At 44.7% G+C, this 26470-nt stretch overlaps 1 protein-coding gene across 2 annotated transcripts in view; it reads right to left on the bottom strand.

Annotated features, from left to right (window-relative positions):
• Positions 1–7388, bottom strand: part of ARFGEF2 (ADP ribosylation factor guanine nucleotide exchange factor 2) — a 96246-nt gene extending 88858 nt beyond the window's left edge. For both annotated transcript variants that reach the window (XM_045885916.3, XM_045885917.3), the window contains exon 1: positions 6731–7388. In XM_045885916.3, coding sequence (XP_045741872.1) covers positions 6731–6851 — 121 coding nt within the window. In that variant the 5' untranslated portion in view covers positions 6852–7388. The remainder of the gene's footprint in view (positions 1–6730) is intronic.
• Positions 7389–26470: the final 19082 nt, after the last annotated feature.

Genomic DNA, 26470 nt, shown 5'->3' with positions numbered 1-26470 from the left:
ACAGTGGCCTCTTTCAGGTTCTCTTGTCGTTTTTTTTTTTTAATCATTTTTTTCTATTTTGAGATAACTGTCAATTGACATTTTAGTTTCCTTAACAGTTATACTCTTCCCTGCCACAGGGCCTTCGTACATGCTGTTCCCACATGCTGCTAAAATGCCTCTCACCCCAATCTATTTCTTATTTATCATTCAGATCTCAAGACTTCCTCAGGGAAATTTTCCCTCACCCCTTTGTTCACTCCCCTGCAGGACCAGGTTTCTCTCCTTCACAGGACTTTTTAGATTGTTAGTATGATCCAAAGGATGTGATCATTTGAATAATGCACTTCTTCCCCATTAATTGCAAACTCCATTAGAACAGGGTCCTTGTTTGTTTCCCTTACATCATGACACCAAATGTGACACCCAAATAAATATCTTCTCAATGAATGTCACCCCACCCTTGTTTAGTCAACAGACAAAAGGAACATATAAATAACAAATATGCACTGACCACTCCCTGGGACCAAGGAAAAATTTAAGAAATTTAATAGCACAAGAAGGCCATTCTCCCCACAAATCTATAAAACTTAATAAAGTACCTAATAAAAAAGCTAAAAGACTTATTTACAACCAAAACAGTAAACTGAAAGAAGCTTCTTAAAGGAGGACTCCAGGAATGAGTCAAGGTTTTCTAAGATAACCTTGCTGGAAAGACAGTCAAGTATTTTCCTGGCAGGCTCCCGAAGCCTGGTGAAATTGGTGAGAACTAAGTACAGTTCTAAGCTATTTATATAGGAGACTCCATGTACTTGCTGATTAAGTACACGTTTTCACAAGTCTGCTCTTTTCCATAAAGAATAGTCTTACTGTTTTCCCCAGCACCGCTTACAGAGTCTCCCCTGAGACTTACAAGCACAGGACGAGCTCTAAATTCATCCAACCAACCGCTTGCTTCACTGGCGTCGAAATGTCAGAGACTTGCAAGAATGTCCATAAACCAACTAATACGGGAGGCAGAGAAGAGCAAGCATTCAGTTCCTTCTCCTTTAAATATGGTAACGCCAGTGCCTTTGAATTTTAGCAGGTCAGCTGTCAGGCGCCAGGTGTCTGTGACATGCTTGCATTGGTTCACTTATCCTTCACCATAATCCTGGGACATAGGTATTACCACCTTTTATCATTTCAGGAAACCGAGGCTCAAAGAAGCTAAATTGTCAGCCCAGGATCACACGACTAATCAAGAAGCAAAGTTTCCAACTCAGCGCTCAGTGAATTTTCTGCCAAACTAATAAATAAATACTTTTCAATAATCAAAATCCAACTTTTAGATGCTGCTTCTAGGCAGATGACCCCCTCCTGAAGAATCGTCATAAAGCTTTTCAACAAAAAGTAATCTGTCAAGGTCCTGAGTCCTGGTATTTCTCAAAACATTAATATGCAGCACATGTAAACAAAATGTCTAATCAAAACACCAGAATTTACTAAAATTAAAGGCTTTATTCTGTATTTCAACAGAAGGCCTTACTTTATTTGCTATGACAATTTAGGGATTTTTTACTATTTTTCAAATTTTGTACTTAGGTTCTTCCTAATGGTGAGAATAGTTACTTTGAACACATTAGGAAAAAACCAACCTCATATGGAAGACAAAGCGATTTACTGTTTATCATATGGACGTGTAAATGTTAAATTTTTTTGCATATTAATATATAACTAAGATTTATGAATGTACTCTCTTAATTGGCTCCTTCCCAATGACATTTAAACTAGTTCAAGTTTTTTTCTACTTTAAAAGAAAAAGAAGGAAAAAAACCTCCCAGGATCCACATCTCCTGCCTCCCCTTCACACCTCGGCCAACCTCTGGGAAACAACTATCTGTGCTCACTGTCTCTTTCCTCACCTCTCACACAGGTTTCAACCATTCCATGCTGGTTTGCACCTTCACTGTGCCACGACAAGAGCTCAAGCTAACATCACCAATGACCCCCATGCCTCTAAATCCCATATACAAGATTGGCAAATCTAAAACTGGATTTTATGATTTTTTTTTTTTTTAAGATTTTATTTATTTATCCGACAGAGGGACGAGAGGGAACACAAGCAGAGGGAGTGGGAGAGGGAGAAGGAGGCTTCCTGCCGAGCAGGGAGCCCAAAGCGGGGCTCGATCCCAGGACCCCGTGGATCATAACCTGAGCCAAAGGCAGATGCTTAACGACTCAGCCACCCAGGCGCCCCTGGATTTTATGATCTCTATGTCAGGACAGAGCATGTGTTATAGTTCTTTCCCACCTGGCTGTGCAGATGTGGGCAAGATGCTCTCTGAGCCTTGGTCTCCCTTTGCCTGTGGTACCTAAAAACAGACACCAATTCCACATCACAACTCCAGAATTAATCAAAGGCAGTTTACTGCTGGTGAAGAGAGATGTCATAAATCAGAGCACTTCATAACTCAAATGAAGCTTATGGGACATAAGCTCTTTACCCTCATTTCTTTCTCCCCATTAGTCCCTAAGGTAAAGTAAAACAAAGGCATATGCAGCAAAAAGCTGCAGAAAAAAAAACTGTCATCTTCTTGACTAGAGGCTTTCAAATACACCGCAAAATTCAACTACAGAAAATATGGTCTCTCTACTTACCAAATGCTTTACTTCATGAAACTTCAAAACTTTCATGCAGTGCAATTGTTTAAAGACTCCATCGAGTATTTTATATACACTAACTTTCGTATGGAGAAGCAGTACAGCACTAGAGTAAATGGTTAAGATCTGGCTCTGGAGTCAGACTGCCAGTTTTCCCTACTGGATCCATGGCTTACTGGTTGAGTTACGCTGGCCAACTTCTCTGGGCCTCAATGAGGATAATAATAGTAAGAACTAAACTGCATGTAAAGCACATGGCATTGTGCCTAGAACATAGGAAAGCTTAGTACATGGTAGATAGCAATACTTATTACATAACATGTGATTTTAAAAAGTGACTCAATTGGTTGATAAATGATGTGTCAGTGTAGCTTCATCATGATAATAAGTGTTCCACTCTGATGAGGGATACCGAATGGGACAGGCTGTGCATGTGTGGGGGCAGGGGGTACATGGGAATTCTCTGTACCTTCTGTGCAACTTTGCTGTGAACCTAAAACTGCTCTAAGAAAATCTGTTTTTTTTAAAAAATCACTCTATTTCATATGAAAACAAATGTTTACTATTTTTATATTTTCTTGATAATGACTAAGAATGATGCCTACTAATTAGAGCACTCAGCCCTTGCTTAGCACTCCGTGCAGATTGTTATTAAGTAAGATATCAAATCTCTTATCATATATACATGAAGAGTACCATTAGAACAATTCAGTTATTAACATTTTCCAGATTTCCAGACAAATTTTTCCATACTCAATTTAAAAACCTTCAGATTATCTTGTCAAGTCTCCAAACTCCATAGAATTTAAGAACAGTACTATCATTTAAAGAGGGATCATGAGAGAAAATGGCCCTGAAGACAGTTATGAAAGGGATGTTTAAGAATGTATGTATGTGCCCCAATGGAGGGCCGAAAGGCTCAAGATTATTAATATACATCAAAGCTTCGTTAAGGTAAAGAGCAACAACATCCTTGGGTGATGAATCCTCTTACAGGCTATTCTGATATCTCCAGATAAAGGTTGGAAGGACACAATCTCCTGATTGGGCAGTCCATATCTGTGCATTTGGCATTTAGTGCAGATAAACCACTGAGATTACTCTAAACCTGTCCATCCCAGTCATCACTGCTTTTACAAGGGACAAGCCCTGTCTTCGTTGAGCTTAAGCAAGTTAATGCTCCAATAAACATAGCCTCCTGTTGTGTAATTACATTCTTATTTATTGCATCTACAAACCAAACAGAGCAATAAGTCCTTCCTGACCGAGGAACCAATGCAGGTTAAGAACATCAAATTAGAGAGCTCAGTTTCTGTGGTTTGTCACAGCTTAAACTAATAATAAAATACCATAGCAAGCCTTTACAGAGCACCTAGTACATGCCAAGTTCTTTAGAAATGTCAACTAATTTCACCTTTATAACTCAATGAGGAAGGTATTAATACCTCTCCAAGATCACAAAGATAAGAAGCGGAAGGCAAGCAATTTGGACCCAGGCAATCTTGAGTCCAGAGAACACACTCCTAATCTCTGTACTATGCAGTCCCTGTATCCCTGACCCCTTCCCCCAATATTATAACTGACGACAGAATCATATCACAGCTGTTTCCTGTAAGTGCTCTCTATCATCTAAGCATTTCAACCTTGAGTGGTCATTTATGGTTCCTCTTATCAAAATTCATGATAATCTACACGTGGTAATCTCTAAAATGCCAGCCACATTGCAACACTTCTTATACACAAGCTTATACATAGGCTTGTTTCAGCTATTCTGGGCACAAGAGATGCAGAATGAACTATCACTGTGTACTTTGCTATAGGTTTTCTATTGCTTATAAATAAAAGCAGCCATTTCTATTTAAAAGCAATGACACAATTACTCTCTTAAAAAAGATGGCCAGTTTAACTAACACTGTGCATAGGTTCCCTTATAATATTACCCAATTTGATGACAATGATGAGCCACCATGACCTCTGGCTACTCATTTAACCTATGGCTAAATTACTTCTTATATCAGCTCTCTTTTTTTTTTTTTTTTAAAGATTTTATTTATTTATTTGAGAGACAGTGAGAGCATGGGGGCGGTGTCAGAGGGAGAGGGAGAAGCAGACTCCCCGCTGAGCAGGGAGCCTGACGCAGGGCTCTATCCCAGAACCCTGGGATCATGACCTGAGCCGAAGGCAGCCGCTTAACCAACTGAGCCACCCAGGCGCCCAATATATCAGCTATTTCTTACAATTCACTACTAAAACATTGAACATGCATTCTACAATTTGCGTTGGAAAAATCTGAACTTCTGAACAAAGATATGATGCAAAAAATATCTAACAAGCTCTCAATGTTTTGACCCTTTATGACCCATAAAGTAATTTTTAAGTAGGTTTCAACAATGTGATACATAGTTTGATGAAAATTTTATGTCAAGTCTTCTGACAAGGAGGAATGAAAACTTTTCTGCCAGATTACTATTTTTAAATTTCTGCAACAATACTCTTAAAGTAATACTGAGAGGACAGAATCCAGGCAGGTTTCAAAATAGAGTTCTAAGTATTGGGCTTTTGCCTAACAAACTGCTTTGTAGTGCTTATCCTGCATTCCTGATAAAACAGTATCCAACAGTTAGCCTTGGTTTTCTGAATAGAAAAGCTTTACAAATCTAAATCTCAGTAAATTCCTCCAATTGATCCTGGATTTCACAGGACTAACATCTGTTTCCAGATTATCTAAGCAACAACAACCTCTCCATCAATAGTTCTTGACCCTTGAGGGAGCCTCAGACCCTTCTGAGAATCGGATGAAAGCCATGGACCCTCTTCCCCAGCAGTGCAGAGTTCACAAGCTCATCCCTAGGCCCCAAGAAAAGAATGCCAGCACTATACCTTATACCAATTGTAGCGAGAAAAGTGATGGCAACTTCAAACTCTTTGACAGAAAAATCACATTTTCTATTGACTCAGTCAATTTGTTAGGAAAAAACAGGTCTTTTTACAGATTCCAAACCAAAGGCATCAGGGTGGTGAATTAGCTTGAAGCTAGCCGTGGGCAAATGTAACTGCCCAGAACTCTCTTCTCCTGAAACTCCACTTGGTGGATACTTCTTGCCTTTCAGGACTCAGCTCAAATGTCACCTCAGAAAGGATTACTTTCTTGACAACCTATCAAAAGCAGTCCTCAGGCCCTCTTTATCACATCTTGCTGTTTTACTTTCACAGAAGTATTTATCAGTATTCAAAAATGTCTCATAATTTTCTTATATATTTTTTTGCTCCTCCTTTTAGAGTACAAGTGCCACAAGGGCAAATACCTTGTCTGCCTTATTCCCCACCGTACCCTCAGTGCCCATCAACAGCGCCTAGCAGACAGTGGGCATTTGATAAATATTTCAATGCTTAAAAGTAAAAGACAACATGTTGATGTTGTAATCAACTACCAAGGGTTTAACTAGCTATGAGTTAGAGTTCTCTCCCTCTTTCCATAATCTGTGGGTCCATTCAGTCAACACCTACTATGTGCCAGGCACTCCTGCGAGTGCAGGGGGTCCAGCAGTGAATAAAACAGACGAGTCTCTTTGCCTCCATACACCCTCTACTTTAGTGAACTGCCCGCAATAAGCAGATCTCTTGCACCTACCTAGGAAGTGTAGGATATGACGGAATTATGGGAGAGCCCCAAATTAAAGGAAAACATTCTCCAATCCGGGACTTCGAAAGCAAGCCTCAGGGATTTCCCTAAACCAGTTGAGCAGCTCTTCCCACCTGTTCTGCTCACGTGGGGAACCCTAACTAGAAGAACCAAGTAAAGAAAAAACTTGGGGCAAGGGCTACTGCTTCTGAGGCTGGTGAGGGGAGGAACCAGGAAACAGGACGGCAAGGAGTCGTGGCAAGAGCCCTGGGCTGGGAGGCTGGAGAGCTAGCACCAGCTTGTCACTAACTTGCTAGGTGACCTTGGGCCAGTGCCGAGCTCCCAGGGCATCAGTTTCCCCGGGGTATCATGAGGGGGCCGGGAAGGTGGGATTCGAGGTCGGGGGAGGTGGAGGCCAGGAGGCCGGCGGGATAACGGCCGGCGTGGGGAGGCCGGCGCGGGGCCGGGCCGGAGCGGCTCACCCACCGAGCGCCACCTGGCAGGCCCTGCGCAGCTGGGAGTGCTGGGGCCGCTTCACCTCCTTGTCGGCCAGGATCTTCTCCAGGGCCCGGGACACGAACATGCTCTTGGTCTGGCTCTCCTGCATGGCCCCGGCCCGGCGGGGGCTGGCAGCCCCGCGGGCGGGCGGCGCGAGCAAGCGGGCGAGAGAGGCTGCGGGCCCGGCGTCCCGGCCAGCACCGGCCGCGTCCGTCCCCGCCGCCCCGTCAGGAAGCGACGCCGCGGCCCCACGGCGCCGCCATGTTGGAGCGCGTCACGTGACCACGTGACTGGCGGGGCCGCTACGGCCGCCGCGCGTCCGTCGACCCCGTGACCTCCGGCGGGGCGGGGCCCGGAGCTGGGGGCGGGGCCCGGAGCTGGGGCGGGGCCCGATGGCAAGGAGGGGCGGGGCGAAAGCGCAAGGTAGGGAAAAAGAAGGTGGGGGAGGCGAGTGGAGGTGGATGAAGGCAGGAGGGGACGGGCAGGACCGGAGAAAGGGGAGAGGGAGAACAGGTGGGGAAGGGAGCGATTGGAGGTGAAGGGGTGAGAGGAGAGAGGAGGTAGGAAGAGGAGAGTTCAGGAGAGGAGAAGTGGGGAAAAGAGGAGAAGGAGAGAAGATACAGGGAGGAGGAGGAGTTGGGAGAAGGGAAGAATGAAATGGAAGAGGAAGTGGTGTGGGAGGGAGGTGTGACAGAACGGCCGGAAAACACGGAGAGAGAAGGAGAAAGGAAAGGAAAGGAAGGGGTGGAGGGAAAGGGGAGGTGAAGGGAAGGCAGAGAGAGAAGGGTATTCATGGACGCTCTCCAAACACAGGACTTCGCATTGCCTGTTGGCGAGGCACACGCCTTCCGCCCCACCTTCCCGTGGCTGCAGTAGAGCCCACGCCCGGCCGTCCAGTTCAGGGAACTGTGTGTCTCGTGCCGCCTCCCTGCACCTCCCTGCACCTCCCTGCACCTCCCTTTGGAGTGTGTCCGTCCACGTTCATAAATCTGTGGTTCTCCTCGGTGCTGTGCACGGGGCAGGGTGTTTGGGGTGTCTGACAGGAAGAACCGGAGATCACCAGTGTCACACAGCCTACAAGAGAGCCTGAGAAGACAGAAGTCTGGCCCGAGGGCCCCTTGCCTTCTATCCCACCGCCATGCTGTCCCAATACCATTGGTGATGCCCCCTGGAGCCCTTCCTTTCACACGGCCTGCAACCGCCCCAGGGAGCCTGCATCATTCCCTCCGCCCCCCCCCCCCCCCCCCCCCCCCCCGGGAGCCGTGGTGCTGAGCAGGGCTCCTGCAAGGACAGTGTCTTTCTTGAAAACCCCAGAAATTCCCCAGGCAGCATGCTCAAATGCTCTGGTCTCAGCTCAAACATCTCAGGAGGCCCTTCCTGACCGCCTGGTGTACAGGAGCCCCCCTCTCTCTATTTGATGTTTTTTACAACACTTTCTGGCCTTTTGCACTTATTGACTTACATGCTGTCAGACTAGGATATAGGCCACAAAGGGGCAGCAGTCTCCCCAGGGCCTGGTCCAGAGCCAGGTAGAAGGTTTCATGGCCATAAATTCCATTGCTATAATGCAATTTTGCAGCTCTTCTCATCAGGAACTGAAGTTTGTTTCTCCACCCCCTTGGACTAGTTTTGTGACTTGCCTTGACTAATGGAATGTGGTGAAAGTGAGCCTGTGCATCAAGAGGCCTCAGATGCTCAGGAGCATACTGAAGAAGGAGCACATGGAAAAAGAGGCCCAGTCATTCCAGTCGTCCCAGAGCTCCCAGCTGAGCCCAGCCCCCAGCCAACTCACCAGCTGATTACAGCACCTTGAATAACCCTTGTGAGGCAGCAGAAGTGTGCAGCCAACCCACAGAATAGCAGAAAGCAACACATTATTGCTAGGTTAACCCACTATATTTGGGGGTTGTTTGTTACACAGCAATGCATCCCACTGAGACACCTCTCAATCCTTATGTGTTGAATGAATGAGTGAATGAATGGATGTGTGAAACTCTCAAAAAATGCAGTATAATCCACAGAATGATGTGTTTTGTGTCATCCTCCACACTGAGGTCAGGTCATGTCACTACCCTGCTGAAAAACCCACAGTTCCTCTCAGTTGCCCTTGGAATTGACTCTAAGTATCTCACTATGCCTGACTTCTCTGCCCTCATCTCTCTTTTCCCTTCTTCCTCCTCGGGACTCTCCCACCACTCTGGATTCCTTTTTGTTCCCATTAAGAGCTTGGCTTATGCGCCTCCCAGTCAGTGCTTCTCAGTGAAGCCAGTACCAACCCGAGGGACCTTTTGAAATTTTATTGTCATGAGAGGGGAGTAGGATTGCTTGACAACATCCTCTAGAGAGCTGGACAATCCTATGTCGTCTCATGTGGCTGGAGTAGACATTCTTGGAGGTGAAAAACCTATTAATTGCAATCTGAACCTAGAACGTACATCTGCTTGACATATAAATACAAAGTATTTTTCATAGTCTGAATATATATCGAATTTTCTGGGAATGCAATTATTACTGCAATTCAAGAGAAAACTGCGTTTTGTCTGGAACTTTACCAAATGTTGTTCTCAGTTTCAAAACCACATTACTACCATTTATGCCAGCCCTGGTATTTGAGTCGCCACAACAGCAGCCCCGACCAGTCTGCAATTGTCATAATCCAGGGAATTCTACTTTTAGGTTCCAGCATCTGACTGCTTTATTATATCTTTTAGTGTAATTGTGCTTTGGCATTTATATACTGGAATTAAATTTGCAGATTGTGCATTGCTATCTTTTTGTTTTGTCTTTGTTTTTTGTTACTTTTTTTAAAAAGAGAGTGAGTGAGACAGCGAGAGAGGGAACACAAGCAGGAGAGGGGCAGAGGGAAAGGGAGAAGCAGCTCCCCACTGAGCAGAGAGCTTAACGCAGGGCTCGATCCCAGGACCCCGGGATCATGACCTGAACCAAAGGCAGACGCTTAACCAACTGAGTCACCCAGGGACCCCTTTTGTTAGCTTTTTAAAAATTATGTCTGTAGAAAGATTCTGTAATCTACAAATTTTGTTTCAGAATAGTTAACTGAGGCCTTGTGATTATAAAAAAGGGAATGTGGTGTCTATTGGTGTTGGAAAGCACCTTCCATCATTCTGTTTCCAGCTCAAGGTCACCCACAAGGGAGGCTTTCACCTCCCTGTCATACCACACCCACCCCCACCACTGGATTCCACATCATCTTGATTTATTTTCTTTATTGCACTAAACTTAATTTGAAATGGAGGTGTTTATTTACCTGTGTATTAGTTATCTATTGCTGCATCATTACCGGAACCTGTAAAACTACCTGAACACTTAATGGCTGAAAGTCAAACATTTATTGGGGCGCCTGGGTGACTCAGTCTGTTGAGTGTCCAACTCTTGATTTTGGCTCAGGTCATGATCTCAGGGTCGTGAGATCGAGCCCCACATTGGGCTCTGCCCTCAGTGGGGAGTCTGCTTAAGATTCTTTCTCTCCTGCCCACCCCCCAGCCCACTTGCTCTCTCTCTCTCTTAAAAAAAAAAATCAAACATTTATTACCTCATAGTTTCTATGGAATTTGAGAGCAGCCTGGCTGGTTCTGGCTCAGGAGCTCCCAAGAGTTGTAGTCAAGCTGTCAGCTGGGGCTGCAGTCATCTGAAGGCTTGACCGGGGCTGGAGGAGCTGCTTCCAAGGTGGCTCACTCACATGGCTGTTGGCTACAGGCCTCAGTTATTCACCTCGCCATGGAGCTGCTTGAATGTGCTCGTGACATCAGGCACCTCACTTCCCCAGCAAGTGACCCAAGAGGAAAAAAAGAAAGAACAGCCATAGGAGGCTGTAGCAATTTTTTTATGACTTCATCTCCAAGGTGGCTCACCATGCAGACTGATCAAGGGTGCAGTTGGAGACTTGACTGTAGTTGACATAAATGTCAGTGGTGTGGTTTTGCAATGGGGAATGACATTTGTTAAAGTTCTAGGCAAAATACAGTTTTCCCTCGATTTGCCTAGAGTTGATTTAGAAGTGAATGACTAAGTCCAGCCCACACTGAAGAGGAGAAAAGTTGGGCTCCACCTTTTAAGGGAAAGGTCTCTTTACACATGAGTTTGCTTACTATCTCCTCTCCCCCAGGTAGAACATGCATTAATGTAGAGACATTGTCTTGTTCATAGCTCTATGGCCAGAGCACCTAGGAGGTGCTCAATACCTACTTATGGATGAATGGTGGTGGGTGGATTGGGGTCCACAGGATTTAATAATTTCATCAGCAAGGGGTGCCTGGGTGGCTCAGTCATTAAGTGTCTACCTTCTGGCTCAGGTCATGATCCCAGGGTCCTGGGATTGAGCCCCACATCAGGCTCCCTCTTTGCCGGGAAGCCTGCTTCTCCCTCCCCACTCCCTCTGCTTGTGTTCCTGCTATTGCTATCTCTCTCCCTGTCAAATAAATCAATAAAATCTTTTTAAAAAAATTTCATCAGCAAGTTATTTGTGGGTGACTTCTGTATTTCTATGGTAGGCACAATAACGGTCCCCAAAGATAGCCACATCTCAATCTCCTGAACTTGTGAAAACTACAGAGCAAAAGGGACTTTGTTTCTGTTTTTTTTTTTTTTTTAAGATTTTATTTATTTATTTGAGAGAGAGAGAGAGCACGAGCAGGGGGAAGGGGTAGAGGGAGAAGCAGACTCCCTGATGAGCAAGGAACCCGACATGGGGCTCGATCCCAGGACCCTGAGATCATGACCTGAGCCAAAGGCAGACACCCAATCGACTGAGCCACCCAGGCGCCCCTGTTTCTTTCTTTCTTTTTTTTAAGTAATCTCTATGCCCAGCACGGGACTTGAACTCACAATCCTGAGATCAAAAGTCACAAGCTCTACCGACTGAGCCAGTCAGACACCCTACAAAAGGGACTTTGAAGGTGTGATTAAGTTAAGAGTTTTGAGATGTGGAAATTATCCTGAATTATCCTGACTGGCTTAGTATAATCATAACGGTCCTTATAAGAGGGACACAGGAGGGCCAGAGTCAGAAGAAGTTGAGATGTTGGAAGCAGAGGTGGCGGTGATATGGGGCCATAAGCCGAGGAATACAGGCAGCCTCTGGAAGCTGGAAAAGGTGGAGAAATGGGACTGAGGCCTCCACAAGGAACATCCCCCTGCTGATTCTTCGTACACCTCTGCTCTCCCAAACACCTCGGCCCTCCAAATGTGAGAGAATAAATAGATGTTGTGTTAAGCCACTAAATTTGTGGTAATTTGTCAGAAGTTAAATTTGAATTTCAGATAAACAATGAATACTTTCTTTGAGTGTAAGTATGTCCCATGTAATAGTTGGGACATTGTTATATTTCTTTAAAAAAATCACTGTTTCCCTGAAATTAAAATACAGCTGGAGGGAAATATATATATATACATATATGTATATAACTGGAGGTGTGCCTGGCTGGCTCATTTGGAAAAGCATGCAACTCTTGATCTTGGGGTCATGAGTTCAAGCGCCATGGTGGGTGTAGAAATTACATAAAAAAATAAAATAAATTGGGGCACCTGGGTGGCTCAGTTGGTTAAATGTCTGCCTTCGGCTCAGGTCATGATCTCAGGGTCCTGGAATCGAGTCTTGCATCGAGCCCTCTCTCAGCAGGGGAGTCTGCTTCTCTTTCTCCCTCTGTGCTCTCTCTCTCTCTTTCTCTCTCGCTCTCTTTCTCAAATAAATAAAATCTTTTAAAAAATAAAATAAAACTGGATATATTGTGTTTTATCTAACAGTCCCCTCCCAGTCTCACTTTGCCAGCAGCCATATTGGACCCACGAAGCGATCTGAAATAAAAGTTTTTCTCAGCAGAGCAACAAGAGAGAAGGTGCCCGGGTCCCTGACATGCTGGAGAGCCATGCCTGTTCTGGGGTGCTTACCTATTGGCTTTTACACGAGAAAGACATGAGCACCTTCTATTTTTGCTTCCCTGTCTCTTGCTGCTGAACCTAGTCCTAACTAATAAGATTGGCCACCAGAAGCGTCTGTTCTGACTCAGGTTTCCTCTGAGTAATGTCTCAACTCGGTAGCATGAGCCAGTCACCGAAGGCCCTTATGGCTATGCCTACAGCTGGCCTTTCCAGCTGCCAGTCTGGTTTCTTCCCGCTATACACAGACTCTTTATACGCCTTGCCGTCCCGGATGGCCCGCCCCTGCCCCCACAGAGCTTCTGTGTGTCACTGTTCTCCTGGAAACATTTATTTTCTCTGTTTATTTAAGGCAAAACTCAAACACAGTCTCCCCTGATTCCTGTCTCAGGGCTGGGGAGGGTGCTTGGGGCAGAAGCCCTGTTTGGTGGAGGACTTATATTTAGGGAAAGCCTCAAAGGTAGACTTGTAAGAGTCTCTCCAAAGAAAGTTATGTATGTAGCAATTGTATTCTGTTTGTGTACATGTGTCTAGTTGCACTAAAAAAAAAATGTTAACTTGTGTGGTGTAAATATTTAAGACACCACCGCTGTGGGGTTTTGCTGTTTATTTGTTTGCCTCTGGATCATGGTTTGGACTCCCTGAGACAAGGATTGGAGTGTGTTCAGGAGGTGATCCCAGGATACAGCAGCAGGGGAGGGGGGATGGAAGGTGATATCAAGCCAGGCACCATCGAGGGTAATCTGGGCTCCATTCCCCTGGACACCTCTGGGAGCCGGTACAGAGGCCATAGAGTTATCCCAGAGAAGAGATGAGAAAGCCAGGGCGTTCATTCGTCTGGTTCCCATCCATTATTGCCTAAGCGCTGCTTCTCGGGGCTTGGCTTCTGACACTGCTTGCTGCACCCAGGCTGACCAAGCCCCGCGGCCCATGGGAAGGCGCCTCCTCCAGCTAGGAGGGGTGAGAGCCCAGGGCAGATGGCTGGGGCTCCGGCAGTATCTGCTATATGCTGTTCGGGTATTTTCTGTTTTTAAATATGCCAGACCCTTGGCCTGAGTGCTCTCCTGGGACACAGAGGTGTGCTCGGCCACGCACAGGGCAGACCAGAAGGGCCAGTGGCTTGGTACCCTGGGGAGAGCCACGTAATGGTGAACAGAGAGGTCTGCGGCATGTTCTACTGTTTCCCAGAGGTCCTTGGGGCTCACCGGCCAGATAGCACACCCCATCGAGGCTTCCTTCCCCTCTGTGTCTCACTTCCCTACTCACCTGCTGGCGACTCCCAAATATACCATGGGCACCAAAATCCCTACTTCAGAATGTGCTTCTGGGGAACCCAGCTGTGGTATACAGAATGATAGCTGCCCAAGGATACCCATGTCCTGATCCCCGGGACCTGTGAAAACGTAACCTTACATGGCAATGGGATGAAAATAAGGATCTTGACATGGGAAGATGATTCCAGATTATCTGGGTGGGTTAACTATAATCACAAGAGTCCTTATAGGGGCGTTTGGGTGGCTCAGTTGGTTAAGCATCTGACTCTTGGTCTCGGCTCAGGCCATGCATGATCTTGGGGTCGTGAGATTGAGCCCAGCATCTGTGCTCAGCAGGAAGTCTGCTTGAGATTCTTTCTCTCTTTCCCTCTGCCCCTCCCCCTGCTTTCTCTTTCTCTAAAATAAATAAAAGAGGGGCGCCTGGGTGGCTCAGTTGGTTAAGCGACTGCCTTCGGCTCAGGTCATGATCCTGGAGTCCCGGGATCGAGTCCCGCATCGGGCTCCCTGCTCAGCGGGGGGTCTGCTTCTCCCTCTGACCCTCTTCCCTCTCATGCTCTTTGTCTCTCATTCTCTCTCTCGCAAATAAATAAAATCTTAAAAAAAAAAAAAAATTAAAATAAATAAAAGAAAATAAAATAAAGTAAAAAGGAGCCTTGTTAGTGAAAGAGGCAGAGGCAGAGATCAGAGGAATGTTACTGCTGGCTTTGAAGATGGAAGGGGGCTGCGAGCCAACAGATGCAGGCTGCCTCTAGAATTTGCAATAGGCAGGAAAACAGACTCTCCCCTCGAACTTCTAGAAGGGAACACAGCCCTGCCTGCCAGCACCTTGAATTTGGCCCAGTGAGACCCACTTCGGACTTCTGACTTCTAGAACCAGTCGGGTAATAAATTTGTGGTATTTTACGCCACTAAGTTTGTGACAATTTGTTACAATTTACCCCAAAACTTAGCGGCTTAAAACAACAATTTATTATTTCTCACAATTCTGCGCTTGCCCAGGATCAGCTGGGTGGTTCTTCTGTCGTGTGTGGTGGTGGCTAGATCTGCAGTCAGCAGGGCTCCCACAGGGCCGGGACATCCGGAATGATTTGCTCCACATCTGGCACCTCGGGGAGGACAGCTGAGGTGCTGGGACAGCTGGGGCAACTGACCTCTCTCCTCGTAGACTCAGGGTCTGTCCCTGTGTGACCTTACCACGTGGTCTCCTGGCAGGGTAGCCAGACTTCTCATGCAGAGGCTCAGGGCTCCCCAAAGTGCAAAAACCGAAGCTACCAGGGCTTCTTAAGGCTGAGTCTTGGAAAGGTACAGCATCCTTTCCACTGCATCCTGTGGGTTAAATCAAGGCAGGAGATCAGGCCAGAATGGATGTTTGAGGAGCCATGCGGGGCACGTGAATACTAAGAAGCTGGCTGATGGCGGTCATTTGTGACAACTGCCACACTGCTCTTTCCCAAACACCTGAGGGTCTCTTCGGACTGATCGTAGTGAAGAAATCCCATCCACTTGGCCTCAAAAGAAGAAGTATGGTGTACTGGTAAAGAGTGCAGATGCCAGACACACATGGTCTGGGTTCGAATCCTGCCTTTGCCTACTTGCTGGCTGGGTCACCCTGGGCCAGTTACTCACCCTCTCCCCTCCCGGTTCCTTCATCAATGCCTTCATCATGCAGTGCCTGGCTTGTGGCGTCTCTTGTGAGGAGAATACGAGTTAATGTGTATCAAGCCCCTAACACACGTGACACATAGCAGGTATTCTGTGTTGGTTCTTACTCAGAGGGCCAGTTTTTTACTTTATCTGCAGATACCTGTTGGCAAAGCCCTGTCTGCAGTTTGGGAGAGGATACAAAGAGGAAAAGGCAGGGTCTCCAGAATTGTATGCTCTATTATTGTTTGGGGGGGTGGTGTGGAAAATAAGACACAGTCAAGGATGAAATGACACAAGAAAGAAAGTATCACATAGGCAAATCTGTAGATACAGAAAGAGGATCAGTGGTTTTCAGGTACCACGGGGGTGGGGTGTGGAGAGCGACTGCTAATGGGAGTTTCTTTTGCAGGTGATGAAGATGTTCTAAAATTAGATTGTGGTAATAGTTGTACAACTCTCAGTATACCAGAAAGCCCTGAATTGTACACCTTTAAAGGGATACATTGTATGATATGTGAATTCAATCTCAACAAAGCTGTTTAAGATAAAGAAAATACAGGGGACAAATAAACTCCATAATGCAGAAATCTGAGAGCTAAGAGTGGTGTCTCATCCGGTGCTTCCCACTGGCCAGGACTGTTCTATGTGCTTTGCTTCAATGAACTCATCTAATCCTCACAACTACCCCAGGAGATATGTATGAATATTACCCCCTTTTACAGAAGAGAAAACTGAAGCTCTCTGAGGCTTCTTGTCCAAGGTCACACCGTTTAGGAGAGTCACAGAGGAGGGCGGGAGCTGGATATGGGCAGTGCTTGGCCTAACTTGGGTGGAGAGGAGAGGGGCAGACATTTCCTTCTGTTCCATCACCTTATGGTTCTTGCATTCTGTTCTAGGCCCTGGAGATACTGCAGTGAACAAAATGCCCGAGTCCTTACCTTGATTGAGCTTAATTTCTAGTGCGGAAAAACAGACAATAAACGCGTAAACTAACGTGGGGGCTGGTTAAAGCCTTATTTGTGTATTTTAAGTTTTTACTGGAAATTAGTTGTGGTGGTAGTCTTAAAGTATGTCCACAAAGTCTTTGACACTCTGCCTTGAAACTCAGTGGGCATTTGAGACTGTATCAACTCAAAAACTATGGCAGAAGTGTTGCCATGTGGCCTCTGAGGCTAGGCCATAAAAAGGTGATCTAGGGGCGCATGGGTAGATCAGTTGGTTGTGTCTACTTTCTGCTCAGGTCATGATCTCAGGGTCCTGGGACTGAGCCCCACGTCCAACTCCCTGCTCAGTGGGAAGCCTGCTTGTCTCCGTCTCCCTCCGCTGCTGCTCCCCTGCTTGTGCTCTCTCGCTCACGTGTGCTCTCTCAAATAAATAAATAAAATCTTTTAAAATAAATAAATAAATAAATAAATAAATAAATAAATAAATAAATAAGGCGCCTGGGTGGCTCGGTCGGTTAAGCATCAGCCTTCAGCTCAGGTCATGATCCCAGAGTCCTGGGATCGAGTCCCGCATTGGGCTCCCTGTTCAGTGGGGAGTCTGCTTCTCCCTCTACCCCTCCCCACCTGCTTGTGCTCTTTCTCTCTCAAATAAATAAATAAATAAATAAATAAATAAAATCTTTAAAAATAAATAAATAAATAAATAAATAAAAGATGATATAGTTTCCACCCTGTTCATGGGAACAGTTGTGCCTGAACCCTGGAGTTGCCATATAACCAGGTACACCTCTGAGTCCACCACATTGTGAGGAAGCCCAGACGAGCCCACGCAGAGAGAGGGAGATGCCAGGCGACCCCCTGCAAAGAAAGAGTAGGATGTTATAAACTCCAGCTCCAAGACTGCACCTTCCAGTAGATATTCTTCATAAGCAAAGCCAGCCTCTCTGAAACCTCTTGGTATATCCACTTGTCTTTCCACAGAAGGGAAAGGACAGCCCTCCACCCCACTTCCATCCTCAACCTTGGTGCAATTTGCATCTCGGCCACAGGAGGGCGACAATGTTCAAGAAGTTCAGATGGACTCAACCACCTGGTCCTGTTCTACTCCTCTCTGAAAAAGAGGTGGGGAAAAGGTTTTGGCCTCATCATTTTGCCTTAGACTCATTCTCATGAGCTGCCTTGGCACCAGAAGAAAGTCTGATAGCGATGTCACGTGTGAGTCTGGTACTGGCTTATGTGATTCCTCACCACAGTTTTCCATGAACCTACATCCTCTCAAAGCACGGGGACTTTTCCATATATATTTTCATTGCCAGCCTTAGGGGAAAATCAGCCACATTTGATTCTGATACACTGATACTTCTGCCCTATGACCTCCTCCCCCATCTATGACCTTCTCTATTGTCCCCTTTCCTCATTTCTGTGCTTTCAGCAGTGGGAGCTTACGCTTTCCTCTGTGGGACAGGAAAGCAAAGAGGACAATTGTTTCTTTTTTTTTTTAAATTTTATTTATTTATTTATTTATTTATTTGAGAGACAGAGAGCATGAGAGGAGAAGCAGACCCCCTGCCGAGCAGGGAGCCCGATGCGGGACTCGATCCCGGGACTCCAGGATCATGACCTGAGCTGAAGGCAGTCGCTTAACCAACTGAGCCACCCAGGCGCCCCGAGGACAATTGTTTCTTATCTTGAGTTCATCTACAGCTGTCCCCCACGTCTCCTTCCCTGAAATTCTCCAAGGGGATTTAGGAGCTTGCAGGGGAGGCAGCTTCTCAGAGCCTCACAGACCCTAGCCCTGCGGTACCTGCTGCCCCAGGTACATCTTCCTTTTGTTCCTTCATGATGGTGCTTGGACCCCACAAATCTCCTGACCTTCTGAGGGTTGCTGCTTCCCTCCCAAACATGCTCAGGTGGCAGGCGGTTAAGGGCTAATTTCCAAGCTGGCCTCTGTCAAAGGTGATGGTTCTCAAGGGCCTCTGGGGTGCAGGAGGAGAGGGGACCAAACCGACCCACTCTTTTTGTTGATGCCCAACTGGAAGAGATTATTTGGCAATAAAACCTCTGTTCCTAAAGGTACCGAGACTCTAGGAATTGCAGACTCTCTCTGGTCTGGTAAAAATGATCTCCCAGACTTGTGGGCATGTGGAATTCACCTCAGCTTGCTCAGGTCTCTGCCCCTCATCTGTCTTCCCACAGTCAAAACCAGTTTCTGTCTCTGAATTCTCTTGTTGCTTGTGCCTCAAATAAGCCATTATCTTGTTTTTTCTCCCCAGAGATTTTATTTATTTATTTGCGAGAGAGAACATGAGCAGGGGGGAAGAGTAGAGGGAGAGGGAGAAGCAGGGTCCCCATGGAGCAGGGAGCCCAATGTAGGGCTCGATCCCCAAGACCCTGGGATCATGACCTGAGCCGAAGGTAGACGCTTAACTGACTGAGCCACCCAGGAGCCCCCATTATCCTGGTTTTTGTTCTTCTTGGAGCTTGAAGCTCCTTAGGGTCAGAACCTCTTTTTGCACATCTCAGAATTCCCTAAAGTTGGGGTACCCAACATCCCCCTGCTTCACACACACACACACACACACACACAGCCTTGCTAGACTGTGAGGAGGTATGTTGTATTATTGTCATTTTTTTAAACCCGTTCATGGTACTTTGTGGAAAACAACAGTGTAGTGAAATTTGCATAAATTTAAACAACTGCTGTTTATTCTGATATTTTCATCTCTTGCCCTTGTTGGGGGTAGTGGTGGTGGTGGCAGTTAACACGTTCTTTCTTCGTAAAGTAATGATGGAAATATTTCTTTGATCTTGAAGTCTTTACTTGGCAATATAAAAAGTACATCGCGTTATGTAGGTTGCCCAATCATTTGTTTTGTTCTTAGGAATTTTTACTGGCCTTGAGAAGTCCAAAAGGCTGGAATTGTTGTCCGACCACAGCTGGTGCAGTCCCCAGGGCAGAGAACATCCAATTGCCATATGTCACGGCAATGCCACCCTGCAGTGTGTACCCGAGAGGATTGAAAGCAAGGTCCACAAACTCTTGTACAAGAATGTTCATGGCAGCACTATTCACAACAACCAAACAGTGAAACAACCCAAGTGTCCATCGACTGATGGATGGATAAACAAGATGTGGTGTCTCTATACAATGGAGTATTATTTGGCCATAAAAAGGAATGAAGTATTGGAGCATAATACCATGGGATGAACCTTGAAAACGTCACATTCAGTGAAAGACACCAGATGTGAAAGGATGAAGGTTGCATGATTCAACTTCTATGAAATATCTAGAAGGCACAAATTCATAGAGATGCGGAAAATAGGTTAGAGGTTCCCAGGGGTTTGGGGGAGAGGGCAATGGGTAGTGATTGTTTCATGGGTACAGAGTTTCTGTTTGGAGTGACAAAAAATTTGGACATAGTGCTGATGGTTGTACAAGTTTATGAATGTAATTGATGCCACTCAACCGTGCCCTTAAAAATGACAAATATTAGGGGCACCTGAGTGGCTCAGTTGGTTAAGCATCTGCCTTCAGCTCAGGTCAAGATCTCGGGGTCCTGGGATGGAACCCCACGTTGGGCTCCCTGCTCAGTGGGGAGTCTGCTTCTCCCTGTCCCTCTGCACCACCCTCCCCCACTTGTGTTCGCTGTCTCTCAAATAAACGAATAAAATCTTTAAAAAAAATAACAAATTTTATATTACATATATTTTACCACAATAAAAATAATGAAAAAAACGTGGAGACAATCAAAATGTCCACCAGCTAGTGAGTGGTTAAAAAAATGTGGTATATCCATACAGTAGAAGAGTATCAGCAGCTAAAAGGAACAAAATACTGATCCATTTACAGCTTGAAGACTACAATTCCATTTATATGAATATCACGAAAAGGCAGATGTGGAGACAGAGAAAGGAGATTAGAGTCGCCTGGGGCTGGGGTGGGGGGATGGGGAGTGACCGCGAATGGGCCTGAGGGATCTCAGGGTGATGGCAATGTTCTAGAATTGTGGATAATGGCTGCACAACTTTATACATTTCATAAACATCCAGTGAATTGTAGAGTTAAAATGAGGGGATTGCATGGTATGTAAGCTACATCTCAATAAAGCTGTTTTTTCACAAAGAAGGAAATGACAAGTGTCAGTGAGGATATAGAGAAATTGGAACCCTCGTGCATTGCTGGTGGGAATGTAAAATGGTGTAGCTGCTAGGCATACGGTATGGTGGTTCCTCAAAAAAATTAAACATAGAAACTACCAGATGATCCAGCAGTTCCACTTCTGGGTATATACCCTAAAAAAACTGAAAGCAGGGACTTGAACAGATATTTATACACCCATGTTCGTAGCAACATTATTATTAATTTTATTTTTTATTTTATTATTATTATTATTTTTTAAAGATTTTATTTATTTATTTGACAGAGAGAAACAGCGAGAGCAGGAACGCAAGCAGGGAGAGTGGGAGAGGGAGAAGCAGGCTTCCCGCGGAGCAGGGAGCCCGATGTGGGGCTCGATCCCAGGACCCTGGGATCATGACCTGAGCCGAAGGCAGACGCTTAACCATCTGAGCCACCCAGGCGCCCTCAACATTATTATTAATTTTAAATATTTGATTTATTTATTTGAGAGAAGGAGAGAGATAGCACACAAGCAGAGGGGAGGGGCAGAGGGAGAGGGAGAAGCAGACTCCCCACTGAGCAGGGAATCCCCCTTGGGGCTCCATCGCAGGACCCTGAGATCATGGCCTGAGCCGAAGGCAGATGCTTAACCGGCTGAGCCACCCAGGTGCCTCCATAGCAACATTATTCACAGTGGCCAAAAGGTGAAAGCAACCAAGTGTCCATTGACAGGTGAATGGATAAACAAAGCGTAGAATAGCCATGCAATAGAGTATTATTCAGCCTTAAGAAGGAAGGGAATTCTGACACAGACTACAGCATGGATGAACCCTGAAAGACATTATGTTGAGTGGAACAGCTCAGAAGAGGACACATACTATATGATTCCACTTCTAGGAGGTCCATGGGGTAGTCAGACCCATAGAGACAGAAAGTGGATTCCTGGGTGCTAGGGGCTGGGAGGGGGTCAGTGTTTCACGGAGATGGTTTTCAGTCTGCAAAGATGAAAAGGTTCTGCAGCTGGGTGGTGGTGATGGGTGCACAACGGAGATAATGTACTCAATGCCACCAAGCTGTACTCTTAAAAATGGCTAAAATGGTAAATTTTATGTTCTGAGCATTTTACCACAATTAAAAATAGAAAAGTAGGGAGTAGGGGCGCCTGGGTGGCTCAGATGGTTAAGCGTCTGCCTTCGGCTCAGGTCATGATCCCAGGGTCCTGGGATCGAGTCCCGCATCGGGCTCCCTGCTCCGCGGGAAGCCTGCTTCTCCCTCTGCTTCTCTTTCTCTCTCTCTGTCTCTGTCTCTGTCAAATAAATAAATAAAATCTTTAAAAAAAAAAAAGAAAAGTAGGGAGTAAGCAACTGCGTCACATGCTGCTGAGTGGTCCAAGTTATGGACAGATACATCACAAGGATAGGAAACTACAGACTAATAGCCTTATGAATATAGATGCGAATATCCTCAACAAAATACTAGCAAACTGAATCTAGGAACATATGAAAAGGATTACACGCCAGAAATGTATCCCAGGAATGCAAAGTTGACTTAACATTCAAAAATCAATTAATATAATGAACCATATCAGCAGACTAACGGATAAAAACCACATGATCACCCCACAGGTACAGAAAAAGCATTTGACAATATCCAATAGCCTTTTATGATTAAAAAAAAAACAAAACCCAAAACACTAAATGAACTATGAACAGAAGGGACTTCCTCAACCCAATAAAGGACATCTGCAAAAATCCCACGGCTAACATCCTCCTTAATGATGAAAGAATGAATGCTTTCTACCTGAGATCAGGAATAAGACAAGACTGTCTGCTCTCACCACATCTAGTAAACACTGTACTGGACATTCTAGCTGGGTCAGTCAGGTAAGAAAAAGAAATAAAAGGCATCCGGATTGGAAAGGAACAAGTAAGACCATTCTACTTGCAAATGACATCATCTTGTATGTTATGAATGGTAAGGCATTCATTTAAAAACAATTAGAACTAATAAAGCAATACAGTGAGTTTGCAGGATATGACTGACGTAAAAATCAATTAAATCTCTATAAAATACCAATAAAAACTTTTCAAATGAAATTAAGTAAAAATTCCACTTACATTAGCATCAAAAAGAATAAAGCATTTAGGAATAAATTTACAGACGAATTACAAAGTTCGTACGCTGAAAGCTATAAAACGTTGTTGAAAGAAATCAGGGAAAACCTAAGCAAGTGGAAAGACATCCCATTTTCGTGGACTGGAAGACTTAATATTGCTCTGGTAGTAATACTCTCTAAATTGATCTACAGATTCAAAGCAATTCCTATAAAAATCCTAGCTGGCTGCTTTTCAGTTAGCCAGCAGATCCTAAAATTCAGGTGGAAATGCAAGGGATCCAGGATAACCAAAACAACCTTGAAAAAGAACAAAGTTGGAGGGCTCACAATTCCTGAGTTCAAAACCTAGTACAAGGCTATGGTAATCAAGACAGTGTGGTATTGGAATGAGGATAGGCATGTCAATCAGCGGAATAGATTGAAAGAGTATAAATAAATCCTTACATTTATTAGTTAGTTGCTTTTTGACAAGGATGCCAAAACAATTCAGTGGGGAAATATAATCTTTTATTTTTTTTTAAAAAAATTTTATTTATCTATTTATCTTAGAGAGAGAGAGAATATAATCTTTTCAATAAGAGGTGCTGGGACCACTGGATATCCACATGCAAAAGAATGAATTTGGACCACTTTCTCATGCCATATGCAAATAATAACTCAGAATGGACCACAAACCTGAAGGTCAGGACAGAAATTATAAAATTCTTAGAAGAAAACATTGAAGAAAATCTTTGTGACCTCAGGTTGAGCAAAGTCTTTTTAGATATGACACCAAGAAAGCATAAATGACTGAAGAAACCAATAGATAAATTGTACTTCATCAAAATTAAAAACTTTTGTGCTTCAGAGAACACCATCAAGAGAGTGAAAAGACGAGCTACAGAATGATAGAAAATGCTTGCAAATCGTATAGTGATAAGGGACTTGTATCCAGAATGTATTAAAAACACCTGCAATCCAACAATAAAAAGGCAATAAACCAACTGACGAGCGGGCAAAGGATTTGAATAGACATTTCTCCGAAGAAGATATTAAAATGGCCAGTAAGCACGTTAAAGGGTGACCAACATCAGTAACCATCAGGGAAATGCAAATCAAAGGTCCAAGATACCACTTCACACCCACTGGTATGGCTAAAATAAAAATAGGGGCACTTGGCTGGCTCAGTTGGAGAGCATGCAACTTTTGATCTCGGGATTGTAAATTAGAGCCCCACATTGAGGGTAGAGATTACTTAAAAATAAAATCTTTTTTTTTTTTTAAGAATTTATTTATTTATTTCACAGAGAGAGACAGCAAGAGAGGGAACACAAGCAGGGGGAGTGGGAGAGGGAGAAGCAGGCTTCCCGCTGAGCAGGGAGCCTGATGTGGGGCTCGATCCCAGAACCCTGGGATCATGACCTGAGCCAAAGGCAGGTGCTTAACTACTGAGCCACCCAGGTGCCCCTAAAAATCTTGAAAAAAAGAAAAGAAAAATGACAAACCATCCTAAGGGTTGGTGAAGCTACAGTGAGTTTGGAACCCTTGTATGTTGCTGGTGGGAATGTCAAATGGTGCAGCCATTTTGGGAAATGTTCAGCCATTCCTCAAAATGTTAAACATGGGGCACCTGGGTGGCTCAGTCGGTTAAGCGTCTGACTCTTAATGTCAGCTCAGGTCTTGATCTCAGGGTTGTGAGATCGAGCCTCATGTCAGGGTTTGTGCTCAGCGCGGAGTCTGCTTGAGATTCTCTCTCCCTCATCCTCTGCCCCCCTACTCGTGCTCACTCTCTCTCTCTAAAATAAAATAAATAAATCTTAAAAAAAAAAAAAAGTAAAAACAAAACACGGGGTTAGCATTTAACCCAGCCATTCCACCCTAGGTGTATACCCAAGAGAAGTGAAAACATGTATTCACATAAGAAACTTGTACGTGAAGGTTCATATCAGCCTTATCACAATAGCCAAAAATTGGAAACAACCAAAGTGTCCATCAATTGATGATTGGATAAACAAAATGTGGTCTATCCATAAAATGGAATATTCTTTGGCTGTAAAAAGTATGAAGTACTGATGCATGCTACAACATGAATGTACCTTGAATATATTATGCCAGGTAAAGAAGCTAGTCACACACAAAACATACCGAACGATTCCACTTATGAAATTTACAGAAAGTAAATGCATAGAGTCAGAAAGCATGTGAGCGGTTGCTTAGGGCTGGGGGTGGGGGAAGGGAAGAGCAATGAGGTGTGACTACCAATAAGTATGACATTTCTTTTTAAATTTTATTTAAATTCCATTAATTAACATATAGTGCATTATTAGTTTCAGAGGTAGAGGTCAGTGATTCATCAGTTGCATATAACATCCAGTGCTCATTACATAAAGTGCCCTCCTTAATGCCCATCACCCAGTTACCCCATCCCCATCCCCACCCACCCACCCCCCAGCAACCCTCAGTTTGTTTCCGATGATTAAGGTTTGTCTCCCTCTCCGATTTCGAGGTATGACGTTTCTTTTGGGGGTGATGAAAGTACTCTAAAATAGATTGTGGTGATGGTTGTATGACTCTGCAAGAAACCAGTGAATTGTACACTTTAAGAGGGTCAGCTGCATGGGGTGTGAATTATATCTCAGTGGAGCCATTAAAAAATCAGTTAACAAATATGGAAAGTAGATAAAAAGGCCAAAAACGATGAGGAAGTAGTTGTGATAGAAACTGCCTGTCAGTTAAACTTTAAAGCAAGTTTATTAAAGGAACATTTTAAAAAGCAATTGTAGGAAAGGATTTATTGCAGAGTTCAAATTCTTTTTTTAGTATGGAAAAGTTTTAAACATACAGCGAAGTAAAGGGAAACATATGAAAACTTCCATGTCTCTATCACCTAGTACAGCAGCTATCAACTCATGGCCCATCTGGTTTTGGCTATACTCCCACCCACCCCCTCGCCCCCAAGCTTTGAAACAGATCCCAGAATCAAGTGGTTCCACTAATGCAGGAATATTGTTAAGGATATTGTCCACCATGTCCCGTGTCTTCCTCATGAAGACCTGTGGGTAGACTTTCTTTCTAAGCCTTGTACAGGAGAAGATAAGTATTTAGTCATGGATTCCTTTCTGCTATTGTCATTAGGATGCTCAGAGACAATTTTGTAGCCAGACGCCTGAAAAGTCTTTGTGGTAGGCAGTACTGTGGACCAGGTGAACTCCTAGCTTTATTTCATTTTCTCACCGGTAGGGGAAACTACCAGTGGTTTACTTGTTCTCTAGTCTCCTTTCTTTCCTACTAGGAAAGAGCCCCGATTTTATATGGGGTGACACTGAGGAGAGCTAAAAGACAGCATTTCTTGGCCCCCCCATGTAGCTAGGGCTAAATCCTGGCTAATGATTTATAAACAGAAGTTTGGGCCTAGGAGTTCTAAGAGGCTCCTTAAAGAAAGCTGGGATTGCAGGGTTTTCTCCCTTCCTTCTTCCTGCTACCTGGAATGTGGCTGCAATTGCTGGAGTTCCTGTAGCCATCTTGCACCATGAGGTGGCCTTGAGGATGGAAGCCACATCCTAAGGATAATAAAGTGGGATGCTAGAAGGAGCCTCTGTTCTCAGTTCTGTGGAGCTGCCACACCGGTTCTGAACTTCCTCCTCCCAGATTTTATTTATGTAAGAGAAAAATAAACATCTAAGTTGTTGAGGTCACTGTTATTTCTGGTCACTCTGACCAGCAGCTGAGCACAATACTTTATCAGACAGACTGCTC

The sequence above is a fragment of the Mirounga angustirostris genome, unplaced genomic scaffold (genome assembly GCF_029215605.1).
Source record: "Mirounga angustirostris isolate CCGP_5_RB_7025 unplaced genomic scaffold, mMirAng1.0.hap1 SCAF_10, whole genome shotgun sequence".
Classification (NCBI taxonomy): domain Eukaryota; kingdom Metazoa; phylum Chordata; class Mammalia; order Carnivora; family Phocidae; genus Mirounga; species Mirounga angustirostris.
This window is presented reverse-complemented; position numbering and strand designations above follow the sequence as displayed.